The following is a 20,799-nucleotide window of genomic DNA, read 5'->3' as shown; positions in this document are numbered from 1 at the left end:
GCTATTCACAAATTCCAGCATTCCAAAGCGTGGGAAGCTCTCCAGCCGTGTCTTGGTTGCCCCTCCGACCTGGTTCATCTTATACCTTGCTTGACCAAGCTCCATAAACGGCAAAACGCACTGTTACCTGCCTTATCGCCAGTCCACCAGCCCATTATCTCGCGCAGTGCCATGATCTTTACGCGGTAGTGTTTGCGCATGCAGTGATGGAAGCCACGGCGCAATGGCCAATTCAGAAGACTTGTCGCTCCCGGGAGACGTGGGTTTAGACAATGGCGACGACTCGATAAATGATGCGCCCGCCATAGCTGGTGCTGATGCTGATGCTGATGTTATGGATGATGGCTCGCTCGATGATAGTGACGGCCCTGATCGTCACCTTTCGCCCGTCCCTATAGGAAATGGGTCTGTTGGGAATAGATATCGCGAGATTATGCAGCAGCAACATCAGGATAGCTCAGATGTGAGCTCTTTGGGTGGAAGCTCATTGCATGGTCTGCCAAAGCGAGCCGGGAGTCCGATAGATTCGGTTCTCTCGGGGCCTGACGACACACCATCCATTCAAGTACGAATACCAATTGTTGGATCTCGAACCATAGTCTAACCAATCGCAGGGATCTTTTGTTTCCTCGCCTGGAAGCAGCGTCCTCCCATCTGTAGCCTCTCGTCCTGGCCTAAGCAGTCCCTCGCCATCATTCCGACCTTTCGACCGACGATTCCAATCGCGAATTTCCTCCTCCAATATCAATACTCCTCGCTCGTCGTCTCCGGCATTCCCCTTTCTTTCTAGCCACAGCCGTAATGTCTCTCTAAGCTCGCAATTCCTCCTCGACCAAGCCGACCTCGAAACACCAACGCCGCCATGGGAAGTTGTTCGTTGGACCAAACTACGGAAGCTCAATGGCCACGCATTCTCCGAAGCAGGAAAACGAAACTTTGGATCACCAACATGTCTCGCAGTCTCAGCGACGATAGTGCTCGGAACGTCCAAGGGTATAATATTAGTGTTTGATTATAACCAAAACCTCAAAATGATCATCGGACCGGGAACAAAAGGTGGGCTACAAGACATTTTTGGAGGATATAAACTGACTTAATATAGCTGTTGAGTCTGGGCCAATCACTGCCATAGCGATATCTGCAGATCATACCACCATTGCAGGAGGACATGCGAGCGGCAACATCTTTACTTGGGATACAAGTCGGGCCTCAAGGCCATTTTTAACAATATCACACTTGGAGCCTACACAACTCCAGAACCGCACGGTGGATGGACATGTGCCGGATGTTGCCATCGTCCACCTTGGTTTCCTAGGAACTCGCCATACAGCGCTTGTTTCGGCGGATAACCGGGGAATGGCTTTCTCACATCTGGCAACTAGAGGAACAGGTGCACTTGGAAGGACTGTCAAGACTCATCGAATTCTTGGTCGGTATCCAGATGCGCCATTACCTACAGGCAAGACAGTCAAGCCCAGCACTGTTCTTGCGTTTGCGCCTCTGCCCCTAGGCAACGTTGAGTGCTCGACAGATACTCTTGGCTTGACAGCCATGCTGACACCCTATCTCCTTGTTATTGTTTCGACTACGCCTGTGGCGCAAACTCAACACAAGTCGGCGCGGCCTAAAGATGTTCCTCCCCACAGCGCCATGACAGGATGTTTGGCATGGTTTCCAGCTGTCAAACTCAAAGTGCCAGATCCTCATACCGGAAGTGACATTTCAAAAGTGAAACTTGCGTACTGTTGGTCGAACATCTTGACGGTGCTAGACGTGGACGAATATCCACGTGAGGACAATGATCAACCTCCGTCATACAGATTTAAAGCACGGAACCGTTGGAAGTGCGAAGAGGCTATTGTTGCTGTCCAGTGGCTTAGCCGTTCGGTTCTGGCTGTCCTTACCATATCTCAAAGAATGATTGTTCTTGAAGATAGAAGCATGCGAATGACCGAAGGATTTGATCTGGTACAGAAGTACATATACCACGCAGACTTATTCTCTGAGCAGTTACATACCCTCGTGGAGCAACTTGACGAGAATGATTCTTCTATGCATGGAGTTGTAGCCGATGCCTTCTATATGAGCTTCAAAGCCTATAAGGGTAGAATTTTTCTTCTCGGGTTTAATGAAGTCTCAATCGGGGCGCTGTCGAACTGGGCAGACAGACTTATTGCCATGATGGAGAACGGTGACTACATGGGCGCCATCCAGCTTGCTACCTCGTATTATACTGGCGATGCCGATAAGCTCACTGTTGGATTGCCAGAAGATTCTTCTCTGCGTCACACTATGGTTCGCGACAAGATTATGGAAATCATCAGCGCTTCCCTAAAGTATGCTTTCGGTCAACGCGAAAAGGAGCCTGAGAGTTACGACGACGATCATATGAAGCAATTAGCGGATACCTGCTTCACTGCTTGTCAAGCCGTTGGCAACCAAGATTTCCTCTTTGATGAGATGTATGAATGGTATGAAGACGCTGATATCGCTGGTATTTTCCTCGAGTGTCTCGAGCCCTGCATTCTCGAAAAGACAATCACCATGGTGCCACCAAGCATTGTCAAGGATTTAATCCAGCATTATGTCAGTCGAGGTTGGGAGAGCAGACTTGAGGAGATGATCTGCCACATGGAGACAGCAACTCTCGATCTCGACCAGACTACTCTTCTGTGTAAGCAACACAGCCTATACGATGCTCTCATATATGTTTGGAACCAGGGCATCGGCGACTATATCACGCCCATGATCGATCTCCTTTCGCTGCTAATTCCTCTCATGGTCGATGGTGACTTTACGACCAACAATCCAGCAGATGACTTTTTTAGCATCAATGCCTTCAAGATCTTCCCTTATCTCTCTTACACATTGACTGGAAGAGTGTATCCGAATGATCAGACGATGAGCGAAGAGATGGCTACCAGGGCCAAGTCTGAAATTTACTGGTTCTTCTTTTCAGGAAGAACAATAACGTGGCCGAAGGGCAGCAGGAATGAGTTTCGCACCATCCCTAATTCCGATTCGCAGCCGTCGTTCCCGTATCTCCGCATGATTCTCAAGCTGGATGCTCCCAGCTTTCTGAGCGCGTTGAACGAGGCTTTTGAAGACTCGTTCTTGAACGACTCTAACGATCACCAGATGAACGGCAATTCCAAGGGTGACCTACCTGAGGAGCAGATCTTTGGGCAGACCATCAACCGACAATACGTGCTGTCTATCTTGCTGGATGTCATGAACCCTAACGATTTTGCGCCAGAGGACACCATCTATCTTGACATGTTTATCGCACGAAATCTTCCCAAGTTTCCTCAGTACCTGCTCTTTTCAGGCACAACACTATCGCGTGTTTTGACTGGACTATGCAACTACCCCGGTCAGGATTTGGCGGAGGATGCCCAGCTCAGTGCTGAGTATCTTCTTTCTATCTACCATCCGTCAGACATGCCAGACCTGATGCCATTGTTCAAGAACGCAGGGTTTTATCGCATTCTGAAGCGCATATACAAGACAGACAAGCAGTACGACAACCTTGTGCAGACCTATTTCGAGGACCCAGAGGATCAGGAGTTGGTGTTTGACTGTCTGCGCGAGTGTCTGCGACTTCAGTCAGAACTAACTGGACGTCAGACCCAAGAGGTGCTCAAGGTTGTCAGGGAGCATGCACGGGATTTGCTTGAGCTTGAGCCAACGCTCGCGGCAAAGACACTCGCCGAGCAAGATATGACGCTTCACCAGCACGTGGTCGACTCGGCGCAGGATGCACCAGACTTGCAGCACACATATCTCAAGACTCTTTTAGAGCCGGAAGAGCCTACAGCAGACACAGGATTGACTTCCGCTCGTGACCTGGTGGAGCAATACGTACAGCTTATGTGTAAGTTTGAGCCATCTCATGTCTCAGACTATGTGGGTATCGTGCAGTCGACCGACTTGAGGTTGGAGAAACTCTTGCCTACGATGGAAGACACAGGTGTCATCGACGCGGCCGTGGTGCTGATGGCTCGCGAAGGCCAAGTCAAGGATGCCATGGATCGACTTGTCAAGCATCTCAAGACGCTCGAATCGGCCATGCATGGACTCTTGACTGGTGCCGAGGAACGAATTTCAGGACCAAGTCTTGGCTATGCCGCAGAGGAACTCTTTCAGGGTCTTCAGAAGTATGTCCATGTCGGTATATGGCTGTGTCAGGGCCAGACCAAGTCTTCGTCTAAAAAGTCCAAGGTGGTCCAAAAGGGTTCCAAATCAGCAGTTGAGACGCTTTCTTCTGACGAGGCTCTTTGGCTAAGCTTGATCGAGGCTTGCGTGCAGATCACAAAGGACCTGTCTCCTGCGCTGAACTCTGCTGCCGAACAAAACACCAGCGACCATGAATTTGACGAGGAGAAACTCGTGGCTCTTTTGCGCTCACTTGTTCAGCATACATTCACGGCGCTGCTCACAACTACGTCTAGTCAGACAACCTCGCAGCCAGGGTCGAAATTGTTATCAAACGCCGGTTCCAACTTGTCCTTCTTGCGTATCTTGAGAGCATTCCTGACACAGGCAGCTGCTTCATCACCAAACTTGGCAGATCTACGAGGTGTGCTTGCATCCATCTTCTCGGCGTATGCATACGAGGAGTCGATCTTGAAGTTGTCGAACCGTCTCTTGGAACGTAGTTTGTTCGTGGACGTCAACCAATCAGTCGGGCTCCGTCAACGTGGCTGGAGGCCCAGAGGATCAACCTGCGAGGCGTGCACTCGACGAGTGTGGGGACCCGGAGTCGCGGGAACATCGGTGTTTGAAGCATGGGAAGATAAACAAGCCATTGAGGAAAGGAGGAGGAAAGAAAGACAGGCCGATGCAGCGGAGCGTGCCAAGGGCGATGACGGCGAAACAGACCTCAAGGCTAAGGGTAAAGGAGTCGACACGAGGCCTTCGAGCATGCTCATCGAAGCGAACGCTACTAGTGGTGTGAGCAGTAATAAGGACAAGCCGATGGGACCATTGGTGGTGCTGGCATGTCGGCACATCTACCATCAGAGCTGTCTAGATGAGCTGCAAGAACGGCAGCAGAACGGGGGCGTGATTGGTGTTGAGAGGGAGTATAGATGCCCGATTGATGGGTGAGAGATAATCAAGAGAAGGCTTTATTGTACAAAGTGTATAGATAGAGATTAAAGACGGTGATTAATGATGATGAATTTGAGTGCAGCCAGTTTCATGTAACTGACTGTGGATCAGCAGTAGTCTATAATCATGAGAGGCAATAATAATAGTGTCAAGATTATTCGTCCTATTCATTTTCAAGATGTGATGCCTTTTAAATGGAGCATAGTATCAACATTCGGGTGTTGTGCAGATAGGTTTTCAGGAGCCTAGGAGTGGTAAATGGACCGCTAGAACAAATATTTTTAGTGGTGTGCAGTGGTAGGGCGGGTACCTGGCCTTAACTCATTCACCCTTACAACTCATTTCAAACGTCACATTTGAACCTCAAATAGACATCTGCTTTTTCGCAAACCAGAGCCAAACTCATCGCGGTCAATATGTCTCTCAGCTCTGATGAAGAGGATGAGATCCTCTCAGATGCTCAATCAGAAGGCTCCTCAGAAGAAGACTCTCCTCCACGCCAACTATCACAAAATCTATTCGCACCTCCATTCTACGGGCGACCACCTACGCCTTTACCCCCTTCACCATCACTCACGTCTCTACTTCGCCCTTCACGTCCGACGACGCCAGATGCATCCGACGACGACGCAATCGCGCCCGTGCCTCGCGCCGCGCCAAAAGTGCCCACGTACGAGTACTACGGCTTCGTACTGTATCTTTTCAGCAGCCTGACGTTTCTCATCTATCTGCTCTGGGGCTACCTTCCGTCTCCCTTTCTGCACGCCCTGGGTATTGAATACTACCCCAACAGGTGGTGGGCGCTGGCTATCCCGGCATTTATCGTCATGACGGTCGTTTACATTTACGTGGCGCTCGCGGCGTACAATACGGAAATGCTCACAGTGCCGCTGTCGAGCGTGGAGACGGTAGTTGATGGCGCGGGAAAGTTGGCAGAAATTGATGCCAAGGGAAGACTAAAAGGAAGTAAGAACAGAGAGAGAAAGGTTCAGGCGGATGGGAGATTGAGATGGAGGGAGATTTGGAGTGAGGGCACAGATGCGGTGATGGATATTCCGCTGGCTGGAGTTTGTGAGGTTTTGTATGGAGAGGGACGAGATGAGGAGGGATATGTTGATGATGATTAGATTATATTGTTTCGCAATACACCATCAAGAGTCTTGTCTAGAACCAGGATCTCCATATTCTAGTAGTAAACGTCTCCAAGCGCCAGCTACTGTTCTCATTATAACCCAGATCAAAAAGCAATATGGCAACAAAAATGAATACAACTAGAGGGAGTGCAACAGCAAAGAAAACCCCAAAGTTATTTTCACCAGGTAAATATCGATCCGACATGCTAAACAAACTCGTCGAAAAAGAAAGAGGAATAAAAATGAGTGCCACAATGGTAAAAGTCTTGATGGTCTTGGCTTCACGAATAGACCTCGCAGCTCCATTGATGCCCGTCACACCTGTAAGCGAAGAACTCAAGAATTCTGACCTTTCTCTGAGGGACTGCAGTTTCATGTAAATGTACTGATAGTCGGATTCGCTCTGTGACCATTGGGTGTGGGGATTGGTACCTGCGCTTGGCACGCATGGGTTGTCAAATGGTATATGTAGTTGCAGCATTATATGTGATATATCCTTGATATATCTGTCGATTCGACTACAGAGCTGCTGAATGTTGCTCCATGAACTTTCGAGTGATGTTGTTTCGATATTGGCAAAATTGTCTTTTCTTTGGAGTGGAAATGCCATGGTTGAGAGGAGAGCTTCGTGATATTCTAGGAGAAGCAGATAGTGAGAGGCAACGATCTTTTTGGCAAAAACAGTAAAGTCTAGTCCAGACAGTTTGGTCGATATATCATTGTGATATTCCGTCAAGTAATGAACCATGTCATCAAACAGACTGTCTCTAGGAGGACTGGATGCTCGATGTATAATCCATGGATGAGGAATAAAGTCGGCGTATCCTCCTTGAAATGGTGGCGCTGAAAAATGAATGGTCTTTAGTGACCATGGTTCTTGGATGAAAGATGGCTTTTGCCATATGTGAGCCTGTCGGAAGGGCGGATCACAAAGAATTAAAGCTTGAGATATTAGCTCATGAAACGAAGAAATTATAATGAGACTTACCAGTCCAGTCGTTCTCATTGATAAACGTTGTCTTCCAGAAGGAGCATTTTCTGTGAAGAATAACAGTAGGTTCCCATTCCTTGCCCAGTTTCGTCCTCAGCGCATCTCTCCCAGACTCTGCGCACGCGACACTGAATGTGCCGAGTTGTTCACTAAGGGCTCTGACATCGTAGTAGCTGGCTGTAAAGGATTGACCCCCGTCTAGAAGCGAGGGTAGGCATGGAGCCAGGTTGGGCTCATAGGGCCATCGGAGATATGTAGATGTTCGCTCGTGCGTAACGAAGAAGATGGGATCTACATTAAGCTTTTCGCCTAGGAGAGCTACGACTTGTGGGTTGAGTCCCTCGACGAGATAAATGCGACGACAAGCATTGGGTCGAGATTCGTTGAAATGTTCCTGTAGTTCTACGAAAGTAGGGAATTCTGTTGGTGGTGAGATTTGATTCTTGGCGTCTAGTTCAAAGAGTGAGGCGCGTATGTTTTGTCTGTCGCACAGTAAGACTGCACGGTTTCTTCCATCTGGTAGCTCTAGATTTGGCTGGCGAGTGCAGCTTTGTTTGATTAGATTTAGATATGGACCTTCGGATGATAACCAAGTACCATCATCCTCGGTTGTACGAGGACTGTTTCGCGGCCTGGGTGCTTCTCTGATGCTGGACATTTGATATTGTATGAGGTTATAGGGTAATTGAAGAGCCAAGAGTGATGTATTTGCTACAAGTTGGCCTATGGATATCCGTACTTGCCTACAGGATACACATATGCATGCATAACTTGAGATCATTTGTGCACATCTCACTAATAGTACGAATGAAAGTAACGGAATGCGCCAACCTCACCAGGGTACTTGGAGCATCTTCTCCCCTGCCATCCTTCCATGCTCATATCAGTGGAGGATATAGGTAATGCAACACATTCATTCCCGCTTGGACGGTCGGTACCAGATATTCGGTAAATAAGGTTGTCTTTGATTTCCTAGGAAATATCTTCGCCTAAGTGCTTATGCTACTGTACTGCCCCGGAGCCTTGGATGAAACGAGTCCAGGTATGCCCTACCCAGATGAAGATTCGGAGAACCACACCTGTAGATTTGCGCAGCTAATGCTTCATTCCATCGGGACAACGGCTTGCCATAGATCTGAATCTATGCGAGAGGTCAATTTCCGAGAATTGACAGCAAGTACGATTATTCTAGTCATAGTCTTTACTGTGCTCATTGACTTGCCTACGGTTCTTCACATAATGTTGTAGTATTGTTTTTTTTTACTGTTAAGCTCGTATCTCTGAAAAGATCGAATGAGTAACACATTCATTCTAGTCATAGTCAAGAGTGTTATCGTGTCGTCTATACAATGCGGTTAAAAAAGTCAAACCCGATCGTTACAGAACTAGAATTCATAGTTATAAGCATGGCTGTCGATTTTCACTAAACAGTTATAACCATTACGGTTAAATTAGGATTTGATGTTATAACCATAACCTTTGACTGGTCTAACGGCATGACTGTGAATATCCACCAGCGAGGGTGACTCCCTCCGAGACCTTCCTTTTGGTTTATATCATGGCTATTAGCTTTTGTTTTTGCATTGTATGTATGCTTTGTTGCAGAGTGACTACCTGCTATTGTCTATGTAAAAACTACGAGGCAGCCAAGCCGCGTAAGTAATTCACAACGCTAAGCAACTGACGATACCTCCAAGATATCGCCTGCGGCACAATAGGACTTTGAAACGAGAAATACGGGTCATAATTTTGTTGCTATGAGAAGGCCTCTTGGCCGTGAATTTCTTTCATTTTGAGATGAGACGGAGCGTGCAAAGACATCTAACGGTGCAGATAATCATACGTCAAGTTGATCTGTGCTTGGGAAAAAGCAACGACAGTGGGAGGGAAAATCTGGAGGAGAAAGACGGTGAACAACATCTTGAGGCGTTAGGGAAATTAGAATTGGTTGCCTTGCTACGCCTCTCAGCAAAATTGCAACCCATTGAGGCTCAAAATGATACTGATAGGAGGTTGTGGAATCGAGGCATCGGATGTAGGTGGTGTGTGTATCCGTAGTTTATCTCTGGGGTTGCTATCCAGGGCCAGGTCCATGATCGTCAAAGTTGAGGACATGTACCAGAATAGCCCTGCCTGGGAATAATCGCTGCTTCTTTTCTCTTCCAGGGGGGAAACAAGAGAGATTCCGATTGGAAAAAGGCCCTCGACGGAACCATTGCCGGTCGGTTCAGCCCGCACTGACAAGCAGAACCACCCACACCTTACATCTCCAAGCATTTATGAGTATACATAGTTACGCTTTTTTACATTTATCAGCCCTTAGCCTAGGGCCCCTGTTACGGTCTGTTTCTGTTATGCATGTTGGTTGCAAAAATATGTACATCCTGGTCAGTCCAGAGCGCTTACAAGACATGTACCTGAATGATTGCTGCGAAAAATAGATCACTGTGTGTGTCGTTCAAAATGAAATAACTACTTGAATAAAAGTGCATTTGAGTATATGAGAAATTGAAAGAGGTGCTGAGAAGTTGGTCTTTGTTGAGAGTGTAGTTTTGGATAGTCTTATAAGACGATCGGGAACTCTGAGATATGCGGCGCAGCATCAGATTTCACAGAGGTACTTTATGGCCACCAAGATTGGGCTTCAACAAAACACCAGTGGTAATAATACACAAAATCTACGGATACTAGTAAGATCTGCCTCGCCAGGTAGTCAGGGAGCTTCGCAGGTGCCGAACTTTCAGGGGGTAACTGTCGGGCAACTCTCCCCTGATGGCCTGGTAACTAGAGCACAACCAGACCACGACTTGGGTTAACCAGAAGGATTCAAACAAACCCTTGTCAAAGCTATGGCAGCCATATTGAAATGCCATCGCTCGAAAAGGGTATGCTCCAAGTTGAACCTAACCCAGAAAAAAGACTACATACACGCATATAACCTACCCAGATAAACATAGAAAAGTGCCCTCACCAACATATAAATCGTGTGCCCAGACTCAACAACAACACCTGATCATGTACTCAGGCAGAACACCTTCTCGCACACCAGGTGAAAGAATCTTCAAGACGACAAAGAGCTGCTCCATCACCTCCATCACTCATCTTCGCAGAGAGTTGGGCTTTGGCGCTCGAGGCGAAGAACGCGACATTGCCTTTAAAAGGGCCGTTCGCAAACAAATCACAACATTTGTGTCGAGCAGTGACAGTATCCCAGCGTACAAGTTTACCAAGTGGAAGAATACTGTGCACCAGCGAGGCCTCTTGGAAGTGACCAAAGACTTTCTCGACGTTCAGGGGAAAGGGTCTGAGTTCTGGCCGCAGAGGGACCTCTCTGATACCACCCAACCGCTACAATACTGGAAAGATTCTGCCAAGTCAGTCGAAATTCTGCCTTGTCGTTGAGAACCATGACTGACACCATTATGAACAGGATCCGTAGTCTTATGACCAAAGTCTTTTGGCGGGCAGCTCGCGAGTACAAACGACACAAGGCCGCCTTCTCGACACCACCTCTCTTGTCACAGTCTACCGATGCGTCTTGCCAGTCAGAAAACAACACAGCCGACACCAAGCAACCCCTTCCAGACAGCACAGCTCGTTTCGGGGGTAACAGTGCCGAGGATCCTATTGATCTTGAGACTATGCCGCCAGCCACAAGCACTGCCGGTCCCTCTGTGTAAGCTCGCTGCCATGAACTCAACTGCTTCTCTAACGGTATAACCAGAGACAATGATCCTTTCGCGGGCATATTGACACCGTTTGCCAGTTTTACGCCAGCTGAGGATTCGCCTTATGAACCGACCAGTTCTGAACCATTCTCCATGTCCCTTTTCACCCCTGATGTGCTCGACTGTCAACCGACTGATGCTACGCATGGCCGCCAAGGTGCACCGGAGGCCAGGATGCAAGACAACGACCCGTGGGAGGTACCCAATAGCCCTCCTGTAGCTGCAAACGCTGTAAGTGTCAGGTCAATATCCAATTTTGATGTTAACTGACATACGTATCAGGAACAACAGACAAGTAAGCGACCGGTCGAAGCGAGTTCCAACGACAACAATCGTCAAAACAAGTGCCCGAGGAACGAAGCAACATCGTCTGAACAGCCCACTCATCCGCCCAACAAAAGCAAAAAGAACCGAAAGGCAACTGATGTTCCTACAACCCGGCGTCAATCTAATCGACCGAAGAAACAGACATTCCAGCCAGATGCTGCCACGCCGGAAGAAATGATGGCCCTTGACACGAGTTCATTCCTTGAAGCCTCCAAGTGCGAGAAACGCCAGCAGAATAAAGACAAGGCAAACAATCAAGCTCCGCAGGCCTCGTCGGTTTCCCTCAATAACCCTGCCGTTCCAACGGGGTTGACGGGTGAGCAGTCCTCTGCGCAGGCTCCAAGAGAACAAGCAGCTCGACTGGCGACGGAAGAAGCTGCAGCCATGGCAACAGCTATAGGTGCCGAGGAGCAACCTCGCGTCGCAACTGGCCTCTCTGCTAAAGCACAGGGGAAACAGCCTGCTTTGCCGACAAGCCAGGCTCCTGTGCCCGAGGCTGGTCCAAGCAGGGAGCGAGAGGTGATTGAGGAATCTGCTCCAAGAACAGAGATGAGTGCTCCTAGAACACAGACGAGTGCCCCTAGGACACAGATAAACGCTCCTATGACAGAGATGAGTGCGCCTCAGACAATTCACCCGAGTACTATGAACGGCTCTGGCGGCAGTGATGAGCAAGAGCAGCAGCAAGACTTTAGTGTTCCTATTAGCGATCAAGCTCAACAAGCTCTTGACTCTTGCGAGTTGATTTATACGACCAACATGGGAGACGGCGTAACGTGGGTAACTCAAAGGTTTCCCATCTCCATCTTCAAAATGTCTCTTGGGGATATATTTCAAGAAGCTGGGCTTGACAACTCTGCAACACTCCACCTCAGATTCGAGGGCGATTGGGATGACTGGCAAGTATCACTCAAAAAGACTGTAAAAGATGAGGAGAAGTTTTCCATCTCGAAAGAACAGTGGTTGCGCCACATCACCAAGCAGTATCGTCGCGCTGCTTCAGACTCGATGGCGCAGAGGCAAAGGGTCAGATACTTCCTCTCTTTTTCGAACAACACTTTTACAAGGTAAATGATGTTTGTTTACTTATTTTACTGTTTCTGATTCTCTTGGATTGCATTTTTACTGTACTTTGTTTCTGAATTATTGTGCTGGGTATTAATGATAGGCAAAAGATGGTTCGCGGATGGGGCTAATGGAGGAATTGGGTACATGTTTTCACTTTCTCTTAGATTTCTTATTACTGTTAGATAAATAGTACTGATACGAACGGATTGTAATTGATTCTGCAAGTTTAAGCATTTCATGGTAATTTAAAAATCGCGATACTCTTAAATAGCAAAGTTTACAAGACACTAAAGTAGAGAGTACCGTACATTTCTGAGAAATTGGTCGAGGGGACATCATTGATTTGCTTGACCCTTTGGCAAATCATCGGATAGTCAAAGTTACCTTACCCGAACCCCGTTGTGGCGACTGACTCCCCTCGACCAATTTCTCAGAAATGTACGGTAATATAGCATTGACGTCTTACAAGTTGAAGAACGGAATATTAGGTATGTCTCTATTCCTATGAAAAGACAATTGCGTAAACATAATTTCCCCGCCTTGTTTTTTGCTTTCTAAACTATTTTAGGTATCAATAATTATACATATATAGCAGCCTACTGATGATCTTCAAAAGAGGCACGAGCTGAACAATAGTTCCCAGAAGTGTGATGGTAGGTAGAGCTAACAGTAGTCAATGTTAGTATAACTTAAAATCTTGTGGCGTTTTGCACAGAGGTGTTCCATACCACACAGCATATCAGTCTCGGAGCAGATATGGTCCTATTTATTGTTATGCCCTACATTGTGACTATTGGTACAAGGCAACCTCTTTTTAACGTTGTATAAACCATCAAATGGTCCTATTTATTGTATTGTTGAACCTCTGCCTCCTCCACACTTGTTGATGGGCAGACTCGGGGATGGGTCTCAAATCTGCCTGATCATCAATCGGGCTGCAAGGCACAAGGCACGATAACCAAGAAAGCAAGACTGATGAAAATCCCAGCATTGACCGTTCATTCAGTTCATTCCCTCAACGAGGCTGGGCGATCTCTCGGGACGGACGGAACATGTCTTGAAGGACTGCTGATTCGACACAGCCTGCGTCACAAGACTTACCCCAGAAGCAAAAAAACCCTACGAGCAAACTTTACGACGTAACCTGTGGCCACTATCAGGACTATCTAGTGCACTCTAGACCAAAGTCTACCAGAGCAGCAGAAAAGTAAAAACTGGAGTGAAAACCAGGTGGCGCGCCTCGAAACAGCAAGGGCCAGCCCCCATGCCACAGTGAGCCGAGATTGCTATCAACACGCTACTGCTGGCGATGGAGGCAAAAAGAAAGGAAACGAGGGAACTGAAACCAAAACCTCAACCTAGCAAAAGCAAAACGCGTCAAGAGAGTCGCGCCTAAAAGCACTATTAAATGCCCAAGACGCGTTCCTCGCTTGTAAATATAAAACATAACATATCGTCTCAGGACCAGACAACATAGAGTCCAACCATCCAATCTTTTCTACACCGAAAAAGCCAGGGAGGGACGGACGTGTGTCGGTTACATATACTGACATCTTGACAATGACACCTCCTTCACTTGCACCTGGTGCTCTCCCCTTTGGAACAGCCCGACAGTCTCAACCAAGGCCGACCAGGCCAATTAATGCGAATGAAAACTCAAAGGAAAACCTCCCGAGTCTTGAGGAAACCGTGACCCAGCTTGGACTGGGAAAAGACTGTGCCAAGGCCGCCAGAAGACGCTTCGCCATCATCCGCAGCGAATCCATCAAATATTACCTCAAGAAGCATCAACTCTCAGAAAAAAACCTCGAAGACTGGTCAAATCAAGAATGCAGAAGTATCCTCCGTGAAATAGCCCTGTACTTTCTTCACGACAAGAGTGGAGCTACTTTCTGGACAACACCGTATCGCCTACCTACGTTGCGATACGTCTTTTCCAAACACAAACCCAACGAGAACGAAAAGTCGGTATACGTGTCTGATAATTGAACATTTTATATACCACAGATGCTAACATGCTTTTTTTTTGTCTTTTAGGATTCTAGAACTCCTCATAAAATATCTTTATCTCTTCATCAACAGCAACAGGAGAAAAGCTCAGAAGCCCAGAATGAGAAGGAAGTTTCTGCAAGGAAAGGGAGGCTGCGCCGATAGCGCCATTGACATCGACTATCTTTCAGATGACGCTGTGCTTCCTACTTTCCAAGAGTCCTCCACTGACCGTGTTCCCAAGAGGTAAGCCAGCCTGGGGGAACCATTAATTGAGATTCATTTGCTTACTCGTGCATTTCAGGGAACCCGTTTCAGATAGTTCTGGAATTGATCAAGACATAATGCCTCTGCAGCAAACTTTGGTTCACAGACCAAGCAAGAAGCGCTCAGCTGAAGCAGAACTACCCCAAGCTCAAAACCGAGCAAAGAGCATTCGTCTACATGCTCGAGACTCAGGTGTTGGACTACCCAGTGATGGAACAGAGGAGGAGGAGGAGGAAGACGAAGACCTTCATCTAGATGCTCGGGACTCTAACGTCGGATCACTGAGCGACTGGACAGAAGAAAACGACGATCTTCTAGATGCCCGAGACTCTGGCGTCGGATTAACTGGAACAGAAGTAGAAGGGCCCTTGTTTTTCAAAGACGACACGCCCATCTACGACTCGAACCGGGAGTGGCTATTTACCATGCCCAAGATGGAGCCCATTCACGAGTCTTCAGGTGTCCAGGTTGATGTGCCTGTTGCTCTAAACGCTGAGTCTACCAAGCCCGAAACTCCAGAAGAGGATATACCTGCAGACGTCAGGACTATTATCCAAAACAGCTCATCTAAAGACTCCGCCACAGTCAAGCCCGTATGTAATTACGCACCAAGAGTCAAGCCGTTGCGAGATAAAGTTGCCAATTATTCCTCCGGCCGTCATAGTCGCTCAGTACCTCAGAAAGGAACTGACAAGACCTCGACACCGACATTGGCACCGACCCTGGGCCCCCAAACGGATGCAAAGCCCCAGAAAGAGCCTGAGACGGTTGCAGTACCTCGCCTCATATCGAGGCTCGATACACCCAACTATGTTCCCGAACAGACTTGCCTACCACCTCTCTCAGAGGATATTCCCCCCCCTTCAGAAACGATCCCTGTAGATCTTACGTTGGATGGCCTACCTGATGATTCTCCAACCTTCTTCCACACCAAAGATTCCTCCGCCACCAAAAACACCAACCCCTATATCCCTAATGACATAGATGGCAAATACGCCACAGCGCGAACAATCCAGGACGAGGCAAAGGAGTCGCCTTTTATTAAGACCTGCAAGGACACGTCAAACGAGAATCCATACCATAGCCTCTTCAAGATGGCCACACCCAAAAAGAAGCATGTTCACTTCGACCCAGAGCTCGTATCCAACGACAAGAAACCTTATTTTGACTCGGAACATGCCAAGAAAATTCTTAACAGCCATCTCCGCAACCACGCCAAGGCAACTTCCACACCCATCAGGTTCTCCTTTTCGATGCGCCACTCGGCTAGCCACGCCGACATGTTCAAATTTAGCCCTATGACCTTCTTTACAATGTCCCTGAGAGAGCTCGTCGCCGCACTGCCGATGGAAGACAAGGACCAAATCTCAGGGCTTTGCATACGGCAGTACGGGCTAGTTGTCTGTCTGCGGCAGGTGTATCTGTACAACGAGGAGGTGTTTGGGAACATCCGTGACGAGTTTATAAGCTACGTCGAAACTGATATCAGGAACGCCAAGTGCACCGGGGCGACGTTGGACTATGAGATCAGCATCGAGCCTATCATGGAAGATTATTAAGCTGATATAATGAACAGCCTAGGCAAAGCAAATGGAAAGAAATGACGAGCTCATGATGATAAGAATGAGAAAAAGGACCGAATATCGACCCTTCGATAATGGAACATGAGTGGTATCAACTTACCCACGGAGAGGTAGGGATATTTCACCTTCTTTTGTGGACTAATTAAGGTTGTCGACAGCCTGTCAGGTACCAACAGTTTGTTGGTATTTTTGAAAGCCGTCAACAATCTTAATCAGTCACTGAATAAGGTAAGACATCTCTGTTTCCTGCTAGACACCTTACAACTAAGGGGAGTTTGTGTATTTAGCTCTGACAGAATGGGTTCTTTGACCAGAGCTTATAAGATTTACCTTGGCTAGTTAAAAAAGAGGCAGTAGGTCTTCCCGATATCCTGCGATGTACCATGTGATTTCTCGCAATATCTCGCGCAGCCTCAATCAAGCATACTCTCCATCCTCCAAGGAAAAAGAAAAACGCCGAATAATATTAACGAAAAGCTGGGGAAAAATTCCAAAAGTAGCTCGAGGCGGACCACAATCCTCAGATTAGAAGTCTGATGCCTTAAACATTAAGTCACAAGAGCTTGTTATGCTGCTTGTTATCGAAGGCCTGTGCTTTTTTAACAATTATGGAGGCTTCTATATCTCCTTCCGATACCTACTTACGTTCTTAACGACCTCCATGGAGTTCCCAGACGATTAAGCAGGACACGGAATGAGGAAAAAGGATTCAGCAAGCCGTGAAAGCCACAGCTCAACATTTGTGCATAGGTACTAGGTAGGCATACTATATTTCACAAGTAGTAGTAGGTAAGTATCCATCATTGTAAAGAGGTTAGCTTTCTAAGCCACTGCACCAAAAGGCAGTCTTAGCTCTTCTATAAGTTATAGAAGGCTAAGTTAAGGTCTCTTATAGAGGGTCTTTCAGGGGGTTTTCAGGTCCCTTTACAATCATATTTATTTATAACAACATATAACTTGGTTGATAACAGTCCAACGAATCACCAGGCCATTACTCCATCATTAACGCCAATCCAATTTCATGCAATCGTCCAAATCGTCAATTCACCATATTAACCGGCAAACATACTGGTAAGCTCCCAGTCTCCGCTGGCAAGCTGCCTCCAGGAGCTAGAGCAGGTGGCCTGGACAGTTTGCATGCCAAAGTTTCCGTCTCCTTGGTCGAGCTGACGGAATAGCGTGACCTTGTATCCAATAGCGGCAGCCATGAGACCAATCTCGACGGGCTGAGGGTCGTGCATCTTGTAGGCGAGCCACTCTTCGCAGTGCTTGACCTCCTCTTCCAGAGTAGGGTCAGAGTCGGCGGTACGAGGCTTGGGGTCGCCAAAGAGGAAGCGGTTGGACATGACGGCGTCCTTGGCGATGTACTTGAGGGCCGTCTTGGGCTTGTCGCACAGCGCGCGCCAGAGGAGAGTCTCCATCTCCTTCACGGCGGAGAGGTTGCGGCCCTTGATTGTCTTGAGGTTCTCCTCGTCTGATTCCTCATCCGGGTCGTGCTCCTGCTGCTTGCCGCCTCCGTTGAAGAAGTCGGATCCTTCGATACCAGAAACGATGCTGCCGTTTTGTTGACGAGGGGTGAGTTCCATTCCCCGTTGGCTAGAGGGACCTCCAAATTTGCTCTCATTGGCATTAAGGCCGTTGGTAGAGCGGTCGTTGGTGAGACCAAGCATAGTCGGCATGATGGCGGTATTTTGTAGTGTAGCTTGTAAGTGTGTAAGTGGTGATGTTGGTTGAATGCAAGTCAGGTCAGGCCAGATCAGAGGAGAAGAGAAGATGGAAGAAATGGGGAATACAAGTCATAAAAAAGGTACAGATCCTACAGACATACAGTGCAAATTCCTGCTGCGAAAAGCCAAGTTTCATGTATTTCCATGTTTTCTAACCTCCCAAATCCTGATTGCTGGCTACATCCTGGTTGCTGATGTGACGTCAATTATGTGCAGCAAAAGTTGGGCATGATTATGACGAAGATCGACATTAAGTTCATCATCTTGACCTCGGCCATTGGGTTAAACTGTTTGTTTTACAGGGGGGATCAACCATGAAGCGTCGTTCCTGATGTTATCGATGAAAAGACGTGCACAGATTCACAAATCTCGGGGATTTTCGACATAGCGCATCTGATGCTGATCTGTCTTGCAACGTTTAAGCCATAGCGTCCACTAACTACCTAGGTAACAGTAGCTGATCGATCACCCACCGATCGACCGTTGTGTTGTGGCGGTGCTTCCAACTGTGGCTGTACCTGCGCCACATAAGTCCCCCACCCCCACTATCCGACCAGCGATTTCCGTCAACTCAACATGGGTCCACTAAAATTTCTTAATCCAATTCTCAATTGTTAGCAGTTTTTCCTTCTGATCGCATTGCACCTCACAACCCACGCTCGCTGCTCCTGTCACGCGTATCAGCGCCCGCCTATTCACCATGGATATCCTCAAGCTCCTATCGCGTGGAACCAAAAAGACTCAAAAGGGTTCTCAAAATGCCTTCAACCCTCAGCAGAAGCTTCCCTCTGCCGGCACCAGCACGAACCCCCAGCTGTACCACGACCAAGTCCGAGGCCATAAACGAAAGCGAACAAAGAATGAATCCGAACCCGAAGTTAAAGTAGACCTGCCCGAAGTCGACTTCTTTGCACCCAAGCCTGAGCCCGTCGCCGAAGCACCTGTCGAGGTGGAAGAACCTGTCCAGGCGCCGAAACCTACGCGGTCATCTCGACTATTGAGCGAGGACGAGTGTCGCCAGCTTCTGCGATCGCATCGACTCAAGATTACTCTACTTTCAAAGACCGAAGACCAGTCCAAGGTTAAGAAGAGTAAAAAGAAGAAAAAGGCAGCCGTCGAAGTCAAGAAGGATAGCAAGAAGCAGCTCTTCCCGCAACCCTTGGACTCTTTCGGCGAGCTTCGAAATGCCTACGGCCTCTCAGACAAGGTCGCCGACAACCTCGTGTTCCAGGGATACCGAGTTCCTACTGAAGTCCAAATGGGCAGTCTACCTCTCCTGGTTCATCCCCAAGCTGCATTGAAGGACGAGGATGGATTGGGTGGAGGTGTCGACTTTCTCGCTATTGCGCCTACAGGAAGTGGAAAGACAATTAGTTTCTTGATCCCTGCTATCAACAACATCTTGCGCAGGCGCTCTGAAGAAAACACCGGCAACATCCATGAGCTCGAAGCCGTTATTGTTGCGCCAACCCGAGAACTGGTGCACCAGATCGTTAGCGAAGGACAAAAGTTGTGCAAGGGTACAGGGCTCAAAGTTGTGTCTATGAAGAAGCACACCCATCTATCAGCTGATCAGGTGGATATGGCAGAGGACAGCTCTGAAGACGAAGAGGATAAGGAGTCAGAATCAGAAGATGATGACAAGAAACCCTCTGATGACAAGCCCAAACAAATCACCACGCCTGATATCTTGGTCACCACACCCTTCCTTCTATTCAAGTTTCTCACCTCTGGACCCCCTAGCACACAAAAGGTCCTGCCTACTGTACGAGATCTAATTCTGGACGAGGCAGATGTTTTGCTTGATCCTCTTTTCCGAGACGCTACAATGGCCGACTGGACAGCATGCACAAACACCAACCTTCGGGTTTCGTTCTGGTCTGCTACCATGGGATCCAACATCGAGTCTATGGTCACGGAGAAGTTGACCTCAAGAGCACAGTCTTTGGACATCACACCGAAGCCCTTTGTTCGATTGGTTGTCGGTCTCAAGGATACAGCCGTGCCAAACATCGCTCACAAGCTCATCTACACTGCATCCGAGCAAGGAAAACTGCTTGCTCTGCGTCAACTGCTACACCCTACAGCCAGTGATGATTCGGGTCCTCCACTACGACCTCCTTTCCTAGTCTTTACACAAACTATTGACAGAGCAACTGCTTTACACGAAGAGTTGCAGTACGATATCCCCCTCGAGGCTGGTGGCGCTGCAAGAATTGCCGCCTTGCACAGTGGGCTTACTGACTCTGCTCGCTCTTCCATCATGCGTAAGTTCCGTGCTGGTGACATTTGGATTTTAATCACAACCGACGTGCTAGCGCGAGGCGTAGACTTTGCCGGCGTCAATGGCGTTGTCAATTATGATGTGCCAGGTTCCAGCGCCGGTTACGTCCATCGCGCTGGACGAACAGGCCGTGCTGGACGTGAAGGTGGTATTGCAGTCACCTTCTACACTAAGGAGGACATTCCTTTTGTCAAGATGGTTGCCAACGTGATCGCTGTCAGCGAGAAGCAGGCCGGAAAGACCGGAGACGAGGCTGGAGTGCAAAAGTGGCTGCTCGATGCTCTGCCAAACGTTGGCAAGGCGGACCGCAAGAAGCTCAAGGAGAGAGGTAACGAGGCGCGACGAAGCGGCGTCAAGTCCAAGATCTCATCCAAGAGTGGCTACGAGAGACGCAGGGAGAACAACCGTCTTGGCGCTATCGAGGGAAGCAAGAAGAGAAAATTACAGGCCAACGATGACAGCGGCGATGATGGAGAATGGGGTGGCATCGACGATTAAGGGGTCGTTATTTAAAAAATAAAAAAAAGGGAAGAAAGAAAAAAGATGCGCGTATATACCAGCAAGAGCAGGAGATAATTTAAGAGACAAAG

The 20,799-nt window shown here is 48.1% G+C and overlaps 7 protein-coding genes across 7 annotated transcripts, besides 1 other annotated feature; 5 read left to right on the top strand and 2 right to left on the bottom strand.

Moving 5' to 3' along the window:
• Positions 1-223: 223 nt before the first annotated feature.
• FPSE_11659 (uncharacterized protein) lies at positions 224-5,109 on the top strand (the record flags this gene model as incomplete). Its single annotated transcript, XM_009264776.1, has 3 exons — positions 224-565; positions 615-1,056; positions 1,103-5,109. The coding sequence occupies 3 exons, from the start codon at positions 224-226 to the stop codon at positions 5,107-5,109; spliced, it is 4,791 nt and encodes a 1,596-aa protein (XP_009263051.1).
• Positions 5,110-5,528: 419 nt separating this feature from the next.
• FPSE_11658 (uncharacterized protein) lies at positions 5,529-6,239 on the top strand (the record flags this gene model as incomplete). The annotated part of the gene is made up of 1 exon (XM_009264775.1): positions 5,529-6,239. The coding sequence occupies one exon, from the start codon at positions 5,529-5,531 to the stop codon at positions 6,237-6,239; it is 711 nt and encodes a 236-aa protein (XP_009263050.1).
• A 37-nt stretch (positions 6,240-6,276) lies between these two features.
• Positions 6,277-7,894, bottom strand: FPSE_11657 (uncharacterized protein; the record flags this gene model as incomplete). The annotated part of the gene is made up of 2 exons (XM_009264774.1): positions 6,277-7,187; positions 7,234-7,894. The coding sequence occupies 2 exons, from the start codon at positions 7,892-7,894 to the stop codon at positions 6,277-6,279; spliced, it is 1,572 nt and encodes a 523-aa protein (XP_009263049.1).
• Positions 7,895-10,251: 2,357 nt separating this feature from the next.
• On the top strand, positions 10,252-12,362 carry FPSE_11656 (uncharacterized protein; the record flags this gene model as incomplete). The annotated part of the gene is made up of 4 exons (XM_009264773.1): positions 10,252-10,610; positions 10,667-10,912; positions 10,961-11,195; positions 11,247-12,362. The coding sequence occupies 4 exons, from the start codon at positions 10,252-10,254 to the stop codon at positions 12,360-12,362; spliced, it is 1,956 nt and encodes a 651-aa protein (XP_009263048.1).
• Positions 12,363-13,919: 1,557 nt separating this feature from the next.
• On the top strand, positions 13,920-16,174 carry FPSE_11655 (uncharacterized protein; the record flags this gene model as incomplete). Its single annotated transcript, XM_009264772.1, has 3 exons — positions 13,920-14,323; positions 14,397-14,594; positions 14,653-16,174. 3 exons carry the CDS (start codon positions 13,920-13,922, stop codon positions 16,172-16,174), a joined length of 2,124 nt encoding a protein of 707 aa, XP_009263047.1.
• Positions 16,175-17,250: 1,076 nt separating this feature from the next.
• On the bottom strand, positions 17,251-17,877 carry FPSE_11654 (uncharacterized protein; the record flags this gene model as incomplete). The annotated part of the gene is made up of 1 exon (XM_009264771.1): positions 17,251-17,877. The coding sequence occupies one exon, from the start codon at positions 17,875-17,877 to the stop codon at positions 17,251-17,253; it is 627 nt and encodes a 208-aa protein (XP_009263046.1).
• Positions 17,878-18,625: 748 nt separating this feature from the next.
• Positions 18,626-20,707, top strand: FPSE_11653 (uncharacterized protein; the record flags this gene model as incomplete). Its single annotated transcript, XM_009264770.1, has 1 exon — positions 18,626-20,707. The coding sequence occupies one exon, from the start codon at positions 18,626-18,628 to the stop codon at positions 20,705-20,707; it is 2,082 nt and encodes a 693-aa protein (XP_009263045.1).
• A 7-nt stretch (positions 20,708-20,714) lies between these two features.
• Positions 20,715-20,735: a repeat region.
• Between the last annotated feature and the right edge of the window lie 64 nt (positions 20,736-20,799).

The sequence above is a fragment of the Fusarium pseudograminearum genome, chromosome 1 (assembly GCF_000303195.2).
Source record: "Fusarium pseudograminearum CS3096 chromosome 1, whole genome shotgun sequence".
Lineage (NCBI taxonomy): Eukaryota > Fungi > Ascomycota > Sordariomycetes > Hypocreales > Nectriaceae > Fusarium > Fusarium pseudograminearum.
Note: the sequence above shows the minus strand (reverse complement) of the source record. Positions and strands in the feature narration are given on the sequence as shown.